This window comes from Oxyura jamaicensis, chromosome 1 (genome assembly GCF_011077185.1).
Source record: "Oxyura jamaicensis isolate SHBP4307 breed ruddy duck chromosome 1, BPBGC_Ojam_1.0, whole genome shotgun sequence".
In the NCBI taxonomy this organism is placed as follows: domain Eukaryota; kingdom Metazoa; phylum Chordata; class Aves; order Anseriformes; family Anatidae; genus Oxyura; species Oxyura jamaicensis.
Genome location: NC_048893.1, coordinates 74644948 through 74660855, shown reverse-complemented (window position 1 = coordinate 74660855; position 15908 = coordinate 74644948). Strand labels below are relative to the sequence as shown.

The 15908-nt window shown below is 39.0% G+C and overlaps 1 protein-coding gene across 3 annotated transcripts in view; it reads left to right on the top strand.

Annotated features, from left to right (window-relative positions):
• IRAG2 (inositol 1,4,5-triphosphate receptor associated 2) overlaps window positions 1-15908 on the top strand; it is a 41990-nt gene that overhangs the window by 3997 nt on the left and 22085 nt on the right. For all 3 annotated transcript variants that reach the window (XM_035310903.1, XM_035310906.1, XM_035310893.1), the window contains exons 3-17: window positions 47-157; window positions 903-1083; window positions 1308-1384; window positions 1463-1541; window positions 2192-2350; window positions 3458-3575; window positions 5015-5065; window positions 6537-6614; window positions 7137-7193; window positions 9198-9257; window positions 9360-9424; window positions 9508-9607; window positions 11045-11158; window positions 11448-11549; window positions 15318-15481. In XM_035310903.1, the coding sequence (XP_035166794.1) occupies window positions 47-157; window positions 903-1083; window positions 1308-1384; window positions 1463-1541; window positions 2192-2350; window positions 3458-3575; window positions 5015-5065; window positions 6537-6614; window positions 7137-7193; window positions 9198-9257; window positions 9360-9424; window positions 9508-9607; window positions 11045-11158; window positions 11448-11549; window positions 15318-15481 (1516 nt within the window). The remainder of the gene's footprint in view (window positions 1-46; window positions 158-902; window positions 1084-1307; window positions 1385-1462; window positions 1542-2191; window positions 2351-3457; window positions 3576-5014; window positions 5066-6536; window positions 6615-7136; window positions 7194-9197; window positions 9258-9359; window positions 9425-9507; window positions 9608-11044; window positions 11159-11447; window positions 11550-15317; window positions 15482-15908) is intronic.

Here is a 15908-nt window from a genome sequence, read left to right as displayed (position 1 = left end):
ACTATGAGCACATAAAGATGGATGATAACAAACTTATATTTCGTAGGATGGAAGCAGTCACTGGGCTGCAAAGCAGACAACATTTATGATGTGAGTTTGATCTGTGAAGAAGACTTACTGACCACTATTTTCTGTGCATGCGACATAGAACATACAGGTTTGTCAGTGGCTGTTTGTTGCTCTTCTGCAGTCTTCCCTTAAAAAAAAATTCAAAGCTGGTAGGTTACCTCTCGGGACTTGGTAACCTCTGATATGTTTAGACTGCCTAGCTACCTTAGCTAGGTGGCTGTATGCATGGCAGATGCAAAACAAATCCCTGTGCCTCTTTTGATGATGCTTCTCTCTTCCCTCCTTGCCTCCCCCTGCCCGCTGCCCACAGGCTAATCTTTGCAGTATTTGAGTGCAGAGAAAGTAGAGGAGCAACATATTTCTACCAATCAAATGTGTTGGAAATGACTGCTAATTTCTTTTAGGGTTTTTCCTATTAGAAAAAGAAGTTTAGGAAACTTCAGAGTGAAAGGCTTCCAAGGTCTACCTCAAATATGACCAGAAGTGGTCATAAATAAAGGAGTCCAGTAGAGTAAAATAATGTCAGTTATAGGGTCTGCCTAGTTTGATGAGATATCTGAATGTAGTAATACAGCAGATAAGGTGAGTCTGTTCTTTCTAAACTGAAGTCCACAGAAGTAGTAACTCAACTTTCACACTTCTATATTAGGAGATGAAGGAAAAAAGGCATGAATTACTTCTTACCACATCACGCTAGAACTGCAATGATCAGTTGCTTGCCTACAGCAACTGAACATGCACCAGTGCAGATCAGTAGGAGGCCATTCGTCAGCTCTTTATGGTGTCCTAATAGACTTCGGAGTCTGGTACATGGTCACCTATATCTATTTTAGGAAAAGTAGCAGTTTCCAAGATAGTTGATTATCTGAGACACACAACAAGTCGTGGATCAGAAGACAGCGGTCTTGTAGAGCTGTGCAACATGCTTGATCCAGAGCAGAAAGACATCTCCATGGACCTTGAAACATATCATGCTATCATGAAGGAGTGGATTGAAGACTGCAAGAGAAAATGGTAATAGTTTTTTATCAGTTTATCTCATAAAAACTTCTGTGAAAAAAAGGAAAGGAGAAAGTTTTCCTATGGCTTGTGCATTCTGTACCTTGGAACAAAGATGGCATTAGGGCATTGTGATCACAGGGTGGTTTTAGGATGAAAGGTTTCAGATATTACAAAGTAGGTAAGTGATCTTTTTTTAATACTCTTGTACGTTATTTTTGAGATGCTTTCTCTTTCAGGGAAGATGGTACAACTGAGGAACCAACAGAAAGCATAGAAGACTTGGAATTTAAAGTACTTAAAAACACATTTGAAGGTGCAGACCATTTTATTCTGATTTTTATTCAGGAAATACCACTTTCTTACTACATAAACAAAGCCAAATCTCTTTCAGTAAAAAAGACACCTGTCCGGATGAATGTTACATCAGGAAGCTTGGAAGCCTTTGGGGGTGATGTGTCTAAAGGAGACATGTAAGTTCATTTAAGTAATTCTTTCTGAGAAGAAGTTTTGCTTAGGTTATTTTTTAATAATCATGACTCGGATTTGAATTTTGTTATTAAATGCTTTGCTATTAAGCACTAAGTTTCAAATATATTTTTTTTTTTTCGTTTTATGCATAGTCAAAATATTTGGATATACCTTCTGACACTTTCCTCTCATTTCTTAGGACCTCAAAAAGGTGATCCCTGTTCAAGTTTCAACTGAAAGTGTAGGTGCAGGGTGGTTTAGGAGAAGTGAAAGGATCCAGAACTTGAGGAGTGAGTTAGAAGTATTAGCGATCACCTAAAAGGTGATTAGAAAAGGCTTAATTAAGATGCTGTCCTCTGCAGGCGTGCAGAGGTGGCACTCATGTGGTGGCATACTTCCATTGTAAGGAGGGAAAAAAAAAAAACAATGATTCAAGACAAAACACTTCCTGATGTCCGTAGAATTGCAGAACTGATCTAAACACAATCTTATATTTTGATTTAGAGCAAATGACTGTACAACGCAAAAGTCCTGTGTAAGCTCTCTTCTTACTTCTCTTATTGCTGTAGCACAATGTCTGATTTTTTTTTTTTAAGTCTAAATTAGAGACAGTGACCTATCTTGATCTTCCCTGGTTTTGTTACTGAAACAGGGAGACATCGGACTTGATAACCTGCATTGCAGACCTGCAGTACAACAACCAGAAGCTTCAGGAAGAGAACAACAAGCTGAGGCTTACACTGGAGGCTGTGGATGAGACCAACAATAAGTTATTGGCAGATAATGAGAATTTACATCAACAAATAAAAAGGTGGGAGACCTGGGCTACTGTGTAATGGCTGTGGGTGGACATATCTTCTACCAAGTGCTTTATGCTTGTGGCCTCATTCATGCTTCATGCCAGCGACTTTCTTGACTTAATGCTGTGTCTGTAATATTTAACCCTCTTGCCTAATTGTCCCGCTCTGTGCCTCCTGGTTCTTATAAAAACAGTCATTCATCTCATAGCCTGGTTCTTGCAGCCTGAGATGCTGTGGGTGTGTTATAGGCGAACTTTTAAGGTGAAGCAAAATCAGTGTGGGGTGGGTGGATGAAAAAGGGCTAATATTACCAAGTGAACAGCCAAGCACTGTAAGGTTTGCAGTCCTAGACCACTCTGCCAGGCAGAGAGGAAATGAGTGTGTAAGAGCAAAAGAGCTAGTCTCTTGAGGAGCTAGAGCGAGTTGTCTCACTAGATCAGTATTGCTGCATTTCAGTGAACCATCAATGCTGTGAGTATAGGCCTATTTATATGGTGAGTTCATAACGCTCATCTCACCTAACTAATTCAAATGTAACATAGTTATGTCAACTGCCAAGCCATTCCCAGAGTCTTTGGGGAGATTAAGGCAACAGTCTTGCAGCATAGCTGGTGTGGGACATGTACCCTCATACCAGACCACATGCTCCATGGTGCTGTACAGGAACAGGGTGCTGGCTAGCCAGAAACAGGGCCTTGCCACACTGGTTAAATAGACATAGGTTGGGGTATCTGATCAGGAAAACAATGCAGAGCTTATCCTTGAAAACTGAACTGAAATGAATTCCTTAACTGCTAACAATGAAGTACTGTAAAGATGATTTATGTGCTCAAGTTAATCAGATACATGACTGTAGCAAGCTAGGTGGTTAGGTGGATACAAACAAAAGCATGTTATCTTTGGTTCTATGCTTGCCTGGGTTTTCCTCTCTTAATCTGAGTGTGGAAGGGGACTGATAATATAAACAGTGAATCTGTGAGCCTTTGCTTAACAGCAGAGCCCATCTGTGCCGAAGAGTAAGTCCCTGATGGCTTCTAAAAATGCTGTGTTCTTGGTATTTCAAACCTGACCAACAGCAATATGCTGTAGTTTAATTGAGTTTATTTCTCTACATGCAGCATCCAGCATTCTGTGCTGAAAGCCAAATCGCTGGAAGAAGAACTAGAAGAAGCAAAAAACAATCTGAACCTGTTGGAAGAGAAGAGACAGCAGATTCTCTGCCAGAATAAACAGCTAGTAGGTGCTCTTACATCTTAGCTTATGTTGAATAAGTTCTCATGCTTTGCTGTAGCAGTGACATGACCACTCAGACCATAAAAAAATCAGCAGTATGACCACCTCTGTACTCATAGGTACTGGGGCTTGAAATATGATTTATTAGTATTAGGAAAGTATTGTGAAGTTTTTGTATGGAACTATCATCTATTACAATGAAGAAAACAATTATAAGGGCCAGTCTACCATGGAAATTGATCTTGCTTTTCATTATGCTTAAAGACAACAGCTCTCACAGCACCATCATTGAGCTCTGTCTGATTTGAAGTTGGCAGTGTTCTGCCAGAAATTCAAGTGCTGCGCAAGACTGTTTTTAGAACCAGCAGGACAGGAGGCTTGGTTCAGATACCCGCACAAAGGAGTTGTTTTCCAAGACCTCCCTAGGCTTATTGGGGTTATCCACGTGGGCTGGCAGAAGTGACAAGGGCCTACCAGAAACTTGTCTGTTCTGGGCTGACAGCCAGAAGCCATGCATCATGCTTGGCACTTCTCCTTTGAGACACGAGATGCCTACACAAGGGTATCTGAATTGTACCTCAGGTATCTGAGTAGTAAAGCCAAATGTGACTGTAAGATTCATAAAGCAACATGGTAATAACATTGCTGCTGCTGCAGCTGTAGCAGGTGTTGTCAGAGCATATGCTGTCTGGAAAACATACATTTGTGTTGCTGCCATGTGTGCTGTTCATGCTACAGTGGTATCTCTGTGTCTTGCTGCGTGGGTGTAGGTTGTAAAAAGGTGTTCTGTGACTGTGTGTGCTGACAATGGGGAGTATTTAGAAACCAGGAAGGCCTTCCATGCAGAGCAAGAACATAAGATTTATTTGATGCTATTTTTATCCATTGTGCATATGTTTTTGATTGCTTTGACTTAATTTTGGGTTATATACCTAATTCTTCCTTTTGTGAAGGAGATGAGAGGGAGAAAGATTATGAGAAGTCTTGTAGTTCTGCTTACAAGTCACTTAGTAACTGTTCCCTGAGCTGTGGAGGCACTGAGTGGGATACTCCTACTTTTCTTCCTTTGCAGTGGTGGTGGGTAGGACGAAGTAGAGTGTGGCACATAAGCTTTTCAGACTTGTCTGAACTTGCATATAATTATCTTTGAATACATCCCTCTTATTGTCTAGTGGTCTGAATTTTATTCCGATGTGAAATATCGGGGTCAAGCCCTGAGTTTAGGAAGTGTAGGATCAGTGAGAGCTCATGAACTACACCGGTTTTAACACTCCTCATTCAGCTCCACTCTGAAGCAAAGGAATGCAGCACAATGGCTGTGTACTGGGCCTTGTGTGTGTTTGTGCTCTGTTGCTTTTTGTCTCAGTTTGGCTTTGAATATTGAATCTGATGTGCTAAAAATGACTACTTTTTGTTTGTTTTCTATTAATAAACCTAATCAGGAAAAAGAAAATCAGTCTCTCATCATCAAAATGGCTTCTCTTCAGGAAGAGGTAAAATAAATCATGGCTTTGCAAGTACATGTTCTTGTTGAGCTAAAAGCTTACCACTAAGAAATGAAGTGTTTCTCAGACTTCAAAGCCTGATATGCTTGTTAGGTTATTAAAATATCTGATGTTTAACAAGAATGGCTTACCATAACACTCTCTATCTTGAAATTGCACTGTGCTTTAGACTTTTCGTTTGCTGGGAAAACAAGGATATGAGGCTGAGGAAGTGTAGAGGAGAGGATTAAAGCAGCTTTTAGTTTTTCTCTCTTTCAAAGCTTGATACATTAAACTCTTAACTATTTTTAGTTAACACAACTATGAATACAGTAACTCTATATTGTTTCAATCTCCAACTAATGCTTTCTCACTTGATACCGGAGGGAAACAAGTGAGTAAGATGCAAAGGAGAAGTTCTGCATTTCTAAAGAAATTTCTAAAGAAATGCAGTGGTCGGGGTCTCCACTCAGAGAGAGACCCATTATTGGCCAAGGACCTATAGGAGGCTAACAGAGCTCTCTCTAGGCTTTTTGTTTGTTTGTGGCCCTTTTCAGGGGGGAGCTGTTTGTTTTCACTTTCTCTTATTTCAGTGAAGTAGGTATTCTACAAAGCAGTTCTCATCAGATGATAAAATGTTTTAATACTTGCTTACAGCCTGCACTTCTACAGTATTTAACATGAGAGGAGAGAAACAGATTAAATCATAAGAAGTAATGAAAAGAATCATCTCATGGATTCAGGAATCTATTGTCATATAACAATGTAGGAGCCATTGTTTGTTGCGTGCTTACCGTGTTCAGAATATTAGTCTTTCCCGAATACAAATATCTCAATAGCTATTGATTGACAGCCTATTTCCAAAAACTAATATTCAAGTGGTAGGCCTGAAAGCTTTTCTTTAGCTTTGTAGTTCAAGTAGTGCTTTAAATAATGTTCTGAGATTTTTTTTTTTTTTACTTTCGGTTCAAACAGTGCTCTGGAGAAATGGAAAAAAATGGAGGAGAAACTATTTCAGTGGGGCAAACTTAGTTCATCTGGATGGGAAAAGGAATCCTTAGAAATGTATTGGAGACACTGGTGTCACCAAATTAACCTCATCCTTATAATTTCACCTTCCAACCAAAAGCTTGTCTACAGTGGAGGTGTGCTTTAAGATAGAGCTCATGTTATTCTAAAAAAAATCATTTTTTTTCCTTTGGCTTGAAGGACTTGAGCCTTAATTCTTGTTCATTTATGATCTGCATTTTCATAATTTGAGCAAGTCCTATTGTCCAAATTGTTTGCAGCATCAAACCTTTATTTTGAAAGGTATAGAAACATAGGGAAAGTAGGACAAAAAGGCTTTTATGTGAATAAATGCCATCACTGCTTTAGAGTAGGCAGGAGCTTGGGGGTGGAGATGTCATTATTCCTAGTTTCATCAAGGAGAAGCTGTCAATCCATTCAGCTGTGCCTAAAAGTTCTATATCTTGTTCAGAATATTAGGAGTAGCATGGACGCTGATGGACTTCAAAAGAAGATTTTGGAGCTGTCTAAAAATGCAGCAGAGCTTCAAGTAAGCACTTTAACTCCAGGAGATGTGGACAGGCTATAGTTTACTCAGGTTTAGTGGGGAAAATTTCTTCCACTGAAAGGTAGGTAGTGTTGAACCCATCTGTGCTAAAGAACTGTAGTGCAGTCATAGCTTGGCATTAACAGAGAAAGTTGCAATCTGGAGGTTAAAAACTGGGCCAATATAGGCAATCCACATTTTTCATTCTTCCCTTAAAGTTAAGCATCTAGGAAACCTGTTCCCCACTGAGGAGATGTATTAGGAAACTGTGACTTGGCAGATGTTGCTGTAACTATTAGCCTGGACAGATGAGGGGAAAAGAAGTGACCGAGAGCTTAGGATGTTTTCACTTTTAACTGGGTGCAAGTTTTGAACTCTGAAACACTCCATGCCAAGTGTTCAAAAGAAGAATCTGATTTTTCTACTAAGAGAATATTATTACCATTTTTTATTTCAAAGTAGGAGATAGCAATAGAATTGTATTATAGTGCATGCTGATGACTAATTGTTCTCTTCATTCTTCAGATTCAAGCACATATCTATGAGAGCACTGTGGTGAATAAAGAGGCTAGCTTAATCCAGGTTAGTTGCTTTTACTTCATTGCTGTCATTACTTTCATGACTGAAGATGTGGAGTATGTGGTGCTTTTATTTCTAATGTTCTCACATAACAGAACCTGATCCTATAAATGCTTTCAAAGTAGGCGAGATCTGCTTTAGGACCTGGCTATGAGTCAGCATAATTAATGGCTTCTAGAATTTGCTTTTGTTTTTAAAAATAAAATAAAAATTCAGAACCTTTTAAAAGAGAACAAACTTAAAAACCTCAGAAAAATGTACAAAAACTTCTGAAGACTGCTTTCTTCAACAAATGGTAAAAGAATTTACTTGCAGATGATCATTCCCCCTCATGTATTCCATTTAAATTACTACATTTTTGTGTCAAAGTAAAAATGGTGAACCCAATGGAAAAGCAAATCTGTTCTCAGTATTGAAATGTGTATTCTTCAGGCCTAGATAACTACATTTCTGATGCTTTTTAAACTTGCACTTTTTACTAAAATACAAGAACGCGAGACCACAAGTGTTTTGGCGGTTCTTGGACTCGTGAAATGTGCAATCAGCCTTCTAGATTAATGAAGCTTCCATTTAGTAGAAGATGCCCTAAGTTAGCTGACAAAATATTTGACTGTCAGGCTTTCTGCAAAAATGAGTACAGTTTGAATTTTTAATAGTGACAAGACAGAAAAACTTGCATGTGATCCAGATGATAATTTTATAGCTGATATAGCTTTTTTTTCCTTCCAGAAGCAGATTAATAGCTTTTACTTTCTCTTCCTTGAATGATTCAGATGTTTTGTGGCCCCTGTAGAATGTTGCTTTCCGATGCTTATTTAGTTCATTGACTGGAAGGGAATTTTTAACACAGTCTACTGAAGTGCATGTTCTTGTAGGTCAAGGTGACTGGTTGCATAATCTTGAAGAAACTAGTGTGGTAAACTTGATTTTGCTTGTTCGTGTTAGGATTGGTGGGACTAGAGTTTACTTGTAAGCTTTAAATAAATAAATTCTCATGGCTCTTCATCCAAAGAGACTGAATAGGATTGATGGTCACTAAAAACTAATTCAGTGACATTTCTGGTTTTGGCTCAGGACTGCAGAAAGTATGTAAAGATGGAAAACAATAAAGTCAAAGGAAAAAATGAAGTTTGTGTTAAACTTCAGTCCCACAGGTCAAGCATCTTTGCTGGAAACTTGACTCTGTAACTTCATTTTTTTCACTCTATATCCACTTAGTTTTCTGTCTATTTCATCTCTTTCAAAAGTCTCAAATATTTTTAAAGAGGAAGATTAGAAGGGGTGACAAGATAGGGCTTGGTGGTCTTGTGCAGAGCCAGGAGCTGGACTTGATAATCCTTGTGGGTCCCTTCCAACTTGGGCTTTTCTGTGATTCTGTTAATCTTGTATTTTCTCTAAGAAATGTTCTGCTTCTCTGTTAAGAAAATTGTTGTAATGGAATAATATGACTGAAGACCACTGCTAGTTCATGAAGCTAAGAAAGCTACTACTACCAACTCATCTTGCCATGAGGTTGATATGTTCTCTATCAGCCCGTCCACTAGGTATAGTTTAATCTAGTGTGCTACCCTCTATGCCTTTAATCATACAAGCTAATGAGAGTAAACTTGAAGAATACTGCAACTAGTTCTAGGATTAAAACTTATGCCAGGCATTTTACAGTCCAGGTTTTCAACTAAAAGTAGAGTGTTTCTGTCTAATCAACTACAGCCAGTACAGAAACAAGATGGGAAGAAAAAAAGAAAAAAAAAAAAATGAATAAACTGAAATGCAGCACCTGGAAGGAGTTTTCCTGTCCCTTAAATTCCATAAAAAAAAGGTCTTCTGAGTGCTTTCTGCTAGCCAGCATGTGAGGCAATTTTGTGTAGCCTGTTGCAGTGGTATAGGATAGAGTATAGTATTAGGACAGTTGCAAAGCATCTCAGTCACAAATATTACAAATGCAGTTCAATGTGTTAGTCATCAGGTTGTATGCTTTAAAGTTTCTTTTCTCCACAATCTTTGCAGAAGGAGCAGGACATCAAAGAACTGAAATTAACCATTGTGGAGTGTTCCTCAATAATAGAGGTATGGGGGTGATCTTATTTTTTTTGACTGCCCGGGCAGGGAGAATATGCATATTCTGTGCTTATTCTGCAGAACTGACTAACTAGATTTGATATACTTTAGACTCTGAGGGCAGAAAAAAATAAGCTACTGGAGAACATGCGACACATGCAGCAAGAGTTGATTTCGTGAGTATTATGAGCATGTTCCAGGAAACATAGTTCATCAAAAAGTAAAAAGGACTGATTTTATTTTTTCCTGCTTCCTTTAGAAATGGTTTAAGCTTCCCAGTGATGTATAAATTTAATGGTAGTATTCCTGAAGGAATGAATTCGCTTCACTGTGAGTTGGAACTGGCTCAGTCTTCTGAGGTATGAATCAAAAATCCTCTTGAATGTTATTCTAGTTGTCTTGCATCTGTAAATGAAAAACAAAGACTTTTCCTTGCAGATTGTTAGATAATCCCAGAGTTAGGATTCATTAGTCCTAGCATGCAACCACATAATGTGAGGCTTACAGTGTTGTCCTATGTGTATTGGAGAAAGTCCAGATAAAAACAAAGTAAGCACTTGCAGATGTAAATCCAAAAGAGCTAGGGTCAATTATTTAGATGAACAGAAGTTGGTAGAAGTACAGAGAGGCGATAAATCTACGAATATGTAAGAGGCTATTATTACACTAAAAAAGGTAATAGGCTGTTTCTTGTACTGCCTACACTGGACCCCAAAAAATGGGTCTCAATTGCAGAAGGAGAGACTTCTTTCCTTGAAATCTATTGTAGCAAAAAAGAAAATAAGCACTGGAGTAAACATCTGAGAAAGTTGTAGAGCCTTAATCTTATTTATTATTTAGAAACTCTGACAAACATCTATTTACAGGTACCATTCCCTTGTTCCTCAACAAGAACAATGGGCCTTAATCTCTGGAAGTCCTGTCTGTGTTTTTTTTTTTTTTTTTTTTTTTGAGGTCTTTTGATAGTTACCCAAAAGAGAGCAGGAGAGGCATTCTTCTTATGAGCCTGGCACAGGCTGACAGAATCTTAATGCTGCAGCTGAGCCTGTTGGTTTGGAGTTGTACTGTCCAGTGTCCTCTGCAGTTCCTATCTAGTAACTATACTTTTGGTCAGAAACACTTCACATGATGCTGGAAGTTTAGTCTCCACTTCGGATGCAAGTTGTTCAGCAGAGTTGATCAAAAATAAATAAAATCACTGCAACAGCACACTTCTTTTTTCTAAGACTTCCCCATACTGCTACATACTCTTATGTTTGGTGCATTTGCAAAGAGGTAGCATTTGAAGAAGAAAATCCTTGGTGGGACTGAAAATGCAGGCCCAGAAATGAAAGGTCTATTTTGTGAGGTAGCTTCTGTTTCATAATTAATGTATTGTCACCTATTACAGCTGCAGTGAGTCACTGTGTTCATCTCGTAAATACTGTAGGGAGACACAATTCCACTAAATCAACGGTAAAGCCAATTTAGGGCTCTGTTTATTCTTCCCTTAGTAAAGCCTACTCCAAATAAGGATACCTAATTTTTGACTTCCTCTTGCCTACTTTTGACATGAAAATTTGCATTAGATCACTCAGGAGCTTGGCTTGCCTTATATATATATAAATTATATATATATATATATATATATATATATATATATATATTTTAATCTCCATGACAAGATGGTTTTGAAAAGCTAAAAGTTTCAGTAGCTCTGACCTTCTGGTAAATACAATATTTGAAAAGTCTAAATGTCACTGATACTGGTCTTAAGATGTAAAAATAAGCTAGCTTTCTCCTCTCTCTCTTCAAAGATTACCAAGACTGAATGGATGTCCCTAGATGAAACACTGGACCGTGAAGTACTGTTCTTACTTCAGGGACCTGAATATGCAGGAGAAAAATTTAAGGCTGTTATGCAAAACCTGGTCAGTGGCATAGCTTATGTGAATAATGATGTGGTCTGTTGTCAGCCTTTTAATTAGGGCCTCCACAGACATTAATAATTGGCTCATGTTTACTCTTTTTAGGAAAAAAAAAATAAGAATAATTTCTTAGGTGGTGAAGGTGGGGCATATTTACCCTAACAGTATCAGTTGGCATCAAATCTACCACTGTGTATCAGATACTTAATTCTGGGCAGCACTATTTTAGATTAGTGTTAGAAATGCCAGGGTTTGATTTTTAATTTTAATTTAATTTTATCTTATTTTGCAGCAAGAGGAAGCCTCTGAAGTGGAGGAACTTGTCATGACGTCTTTACAATGGATAGAAGATCTTGATGTGAACATGCAGCAGGCCTGGGAAAGAAAACTTGTAGTAAGTAACTCTTTCTCTGAAGCTATTTTCTGACATACCCACCTAGAGCTTTTGCACAGTCCCAGTATCTTACTGTTGTGTGCTATGCATGTTACTTGAGGTCATAACGGTCCATTTGTGGGTTAGATATGGCTGTATAGAGAAGTATCTCGTTTTTTTATTATTTTTTTTGGAGGGGGGGGGGATAATAGCTTTTCACTTAGTCAAAGTGCTAAGTTGCATTAGATAAGGCAGGAAAAGCACAGCATTTAACTTATCGCTTTGATAAAGCTATGCTTGAAGGAAAGAGTAGATGAAGCAAGTAGATTTGAAGAAGAAAATGAGGTCAGATGACAATGAAGCTTTTCTGCCCGCTGTATGAAACTTGGTTGTCAAGCACCGGTTTTTTTCCCATGTTCTGTTTGACTACAGCAATGGATGGTTCCTGCAATAGGAGGAGCAGGAAGGAAGGGTTTTTAATCAGTTTCCCAAATCAGTCCTATCACTAGGTTTGCCTTTTTGAAAGGCAAAATGTCCAGCTCTTGCTGGATGTGCATCAAGAAATGATATTACAAAAATATTTTATACTTCATCTTGCATAATGTATGCTTGTGCTCAAAGTAACTGTGGTAAGAATAACTTCCTCATGTAAGCAGCAGTCTGTGGATACTGCTTAGCCCTCTTGCTCTTGTTTGCTCACTGCACCTCACTCGCATTCCCACCATTTTCCACGTAACAGCAGTTTCTCAAATGGTAAGGTTACTCATAGCTTTGTCTCTATAGCTCTTTGCTTTTTATCTGGTTTTAAATCCTGAAAGCTTCCTCTGGGAGAAGGTGCCAGAGTCTCATTTTATTCACCCCAGCATGTCTCTAAGTCAAATTGAGGAAACTGCTGGCTTGTGCACTAACTCTTTTTTTTATATTTAATTAAAAACTTCCTCCTTCAAAACTTCACATCTGAAAGATACTTTTTACTTTATCATTCATGCCAAAGCTGTATTCTTATTAAACAAGTAAAACTGTGTTTTTTTTTGTTTTTTTTTTTTTTTTTTTTTTTTTTTTTTTTTGGTATAAGTGTTGGCTGTGAGAAATAAATTCCATTCTCTCTCCTAGAGTGATGCAATTGGAAAATTGTTCCAAAATGTGTAGCAAAGGTTCAAGGAAGAGAAAGATTCTTTAAAAATAAAAGGTCCTGTGGTTCTGGAACCTTGGGGTTGGGAATTGTCTTCACATTAAGCATATGGTCTTCATCTAGCTGGAAAAAGATGGATGTGGGGGAAATATGTTATAGGAAGTTGAACAACAAGGTAGCTTCTTGTAGTCTTACAGAAACTTTTTGTAGAAATATAAATGAAATCTTGGACTATACACTATAACTTGAAGCCTAAACACTTCTTTTTTCCCCTCACCCTCTATTTTCTGTAACATGTATTATGGGTGTGTTTTGCTCGTGTGTTTTAAATTATATTATACCCAAAGTAAATTTTAATTGAGCCTGTATTTTTGTGTGTGTGTATATATATATATATACACACATAAGCAAATATGTGGATGGTGACAGTAAGAACTTTTTTGCCCCTTTCCTGCTGGAAGATAACTGTGCTATACTGTACACGTCCCCTGATAAGCCTGTGCTACTTGTGCATCAAAACTATGGTATTTCTAACAGCAGCTGCTGACTGCCTTGGCTGAGAAACTTATCTTCAGGATGTGGGCATTTGCACATGGTCACATCCCATGTCATTCCAGTAAACCTATCTAGTGAAGCAGTTCAGGCTCTTTTTTGTAACGTGATACTTGATGTGATACACTTTTTTGAAGCTCATGAACAATATTAAACTCTAATTTACAAAGAAATTATGTCCTACATCTGTAGGATCATTTTTTCCCCTTCAAACTAATATAACATCCTAGAAATAGGATCTGTAGTTAAACATTCTTTATAAGCTGAGGCCTCCATTTTGCACATTCGGTTGAATTATGTCAGAAAGGAGTTGTGGACTCGGATGAGGGTGGAAAGGCCTTGCAGAGAGATCTGGACAGGTTGGAGAGCTGGGTGGTCACCAACCCCATGAGCTTAACAAAAGCAAGTGCCAGGTCCTGCACCTGGGACCGGGCAACCCTGGCTATACGTATAGACTAGGTGACAAGACGCTGGAGAGCAGCCCCTCAGAGGGATCTGGGGGTCATGGTTGACAGCAAGTTGAATATGAGCCAGCAGTGTGCCCTGGCAGCCAGGAGGGCCAACCGTGTCCTGGGATGCATCAAGCACAGCATCGCTAGTCTGTCGAGGGAAGTGATCGTCCCACTCTACTCTGCGCTGGTGAGGCCTCACCTCGAGTACTGTGTGCAGTTCTGGGCACCACAGTACAAAAAGCACATTCAACTGTTGGAGAGTGTCCAGAGGAGGGCGACAAAGATGGTGAAGGGCCTGGAGGGGAAGACATATGAGGAGCGGCTGAGGTCACTGGGCCTGTTCAGCCTGGAGAAGAGGAGGCTGAGGGGAGACCTCATCATGGTCTACAGCTTCCTCACAAGGGGGAGTGGAGAGGCAGGTGACCTGTTCTCCATAAACACCAGTGATAGGACCCATGGGAACGGTGTTAAGCTGAGGCAGGGGAAGTTCAGACTGGACATCAGGAGGAGGCTCTTCACCGAGAGGGTGGTTGCGCACTGGAACAGGCTCCCCAGTGAAGTAGTCACTGCACCAAGCCTGTCTGAATTTAAGAAGAGTTTGGACTGTGCACTTAGACATATGGTCTAAACTTTTGGGTAGACCTGTGTGGTGCCAGGAGTTGGACTCGATGATCTTTATGGGTCCCTTCCAACTCGGGATATTCTATGACTATTTTTTATTTCACATTACTTTATATTGCAAATCACTGTTCAGAGAAATACAGAGGATGCAACATCACTTAACGTTTCATTATTTATTTATTTTTAATCATCTCCTTTTTCCTTCTACAAATCAGAGGTGAAACTGGAAGTCTTTGTCACAGGAGTCATCCCTTGGATAGACTTAACCTGCTAGAGATGTATGGCAAACTGAAATGGGAACTTATTGTGGTGGGTTGTTTTTCTCCCCCCCACATCTCAGCAGTAATACACATTCAAATCAGTTGCAATGGACTTAGTTGTATGTTGAGGAAGAGGTCACAGAAGTTTAGATCATCAGTCCTAGGGCTTTCTGCAAGATGGTCATTATTAAAAATTTCCCTTACAAAGCATGTTTTTGTTGGACATCTTTCTAAAGGAAGTTGTAAAAACTTCCTTGTGAACCATGTAATCCTCTGCCACTCTTAGTGTCTGCTTATTATAACTGCTAGTTAACCATATATTTCTTTTGCTATCTGCATGCCCTAGATGGAAACAAAGGCTGAGTGTTGCTTTTGTCTTGAAGTAACCCCCCCTTTTTCCTTTTTTTTTTTTTTTTTTTTTGGAAAAAGTAGAAGCTGTTTGCCAAGTTGAACTGGGATACAGAATACTTTTCTTGAGGGGGGGGAAAAAAAAAAAAAAAAAAAACCATTATTGCTCTGAAAGTACTAATGCTTGGCAGGAGCCTACCTGTCTGTCCCCACATCCCATCAGTTGCAGAAGTGATAAAGAACAGGTCTGAAGGTTAGGTTTTGTCAATCCTCCTCTTCATTATCGCTGGCAGTGTTGGATGATGATGATACTAAACAGTGAAGCGGGGAAATCGGTTCACAGCATGTAATTCAGGGCTCTGGTTTACCCTCTGTCTCTGCTCCTCATCTAACCAGGTGGCAACTTGATTTCAAAATTCCGCAGGTTCTCAAGCAAGAGTTAGGGGAAAAAAGACACCTTTGGATCCAGAAACTTCACCTCTTGGAAAAATACAAAGAATCTCTAGATAAAGATTTTATTCGAATGGCAAGCAACCTGAGGCGAAACAAGACAGAGCAACTTCACTTAAGGAAAGAGCTTTCTGTCAGGTATCCCTTTAAAGCAGATGTGTTTCATTTGTTTGTTTAAATTGTGTTGTGGAACAAAATTTACTGAATTCTGAAGAACAACCCCCCCCCCCTTTTTTATGGAGGAAATCATCTGTTTTAGTGTAATACTATGCGAAACCTAGATCCATTCTCCATGTGGGAGTAAAGGCTTGTATATGAAGTAACATGATCTTAGAGATGTCTTTGAAAACACCAGGGAAGACCACAAACTGAACAGTTAAAAGAGGGTAAAGGGGGTAGGAATGCTGCCTACCTAGCAGGTGCAACCATTAAATAAACTGCTGGTTGCATGTGAAGCTGAAGACCTGTAAAATACATACATCTGGGTATTGGAGGTATTAGAGCTTCTAGTATTATTGCAGCTAAACCCTTGAGAATCTGAGACAGTGAGTTACCTCATTACATA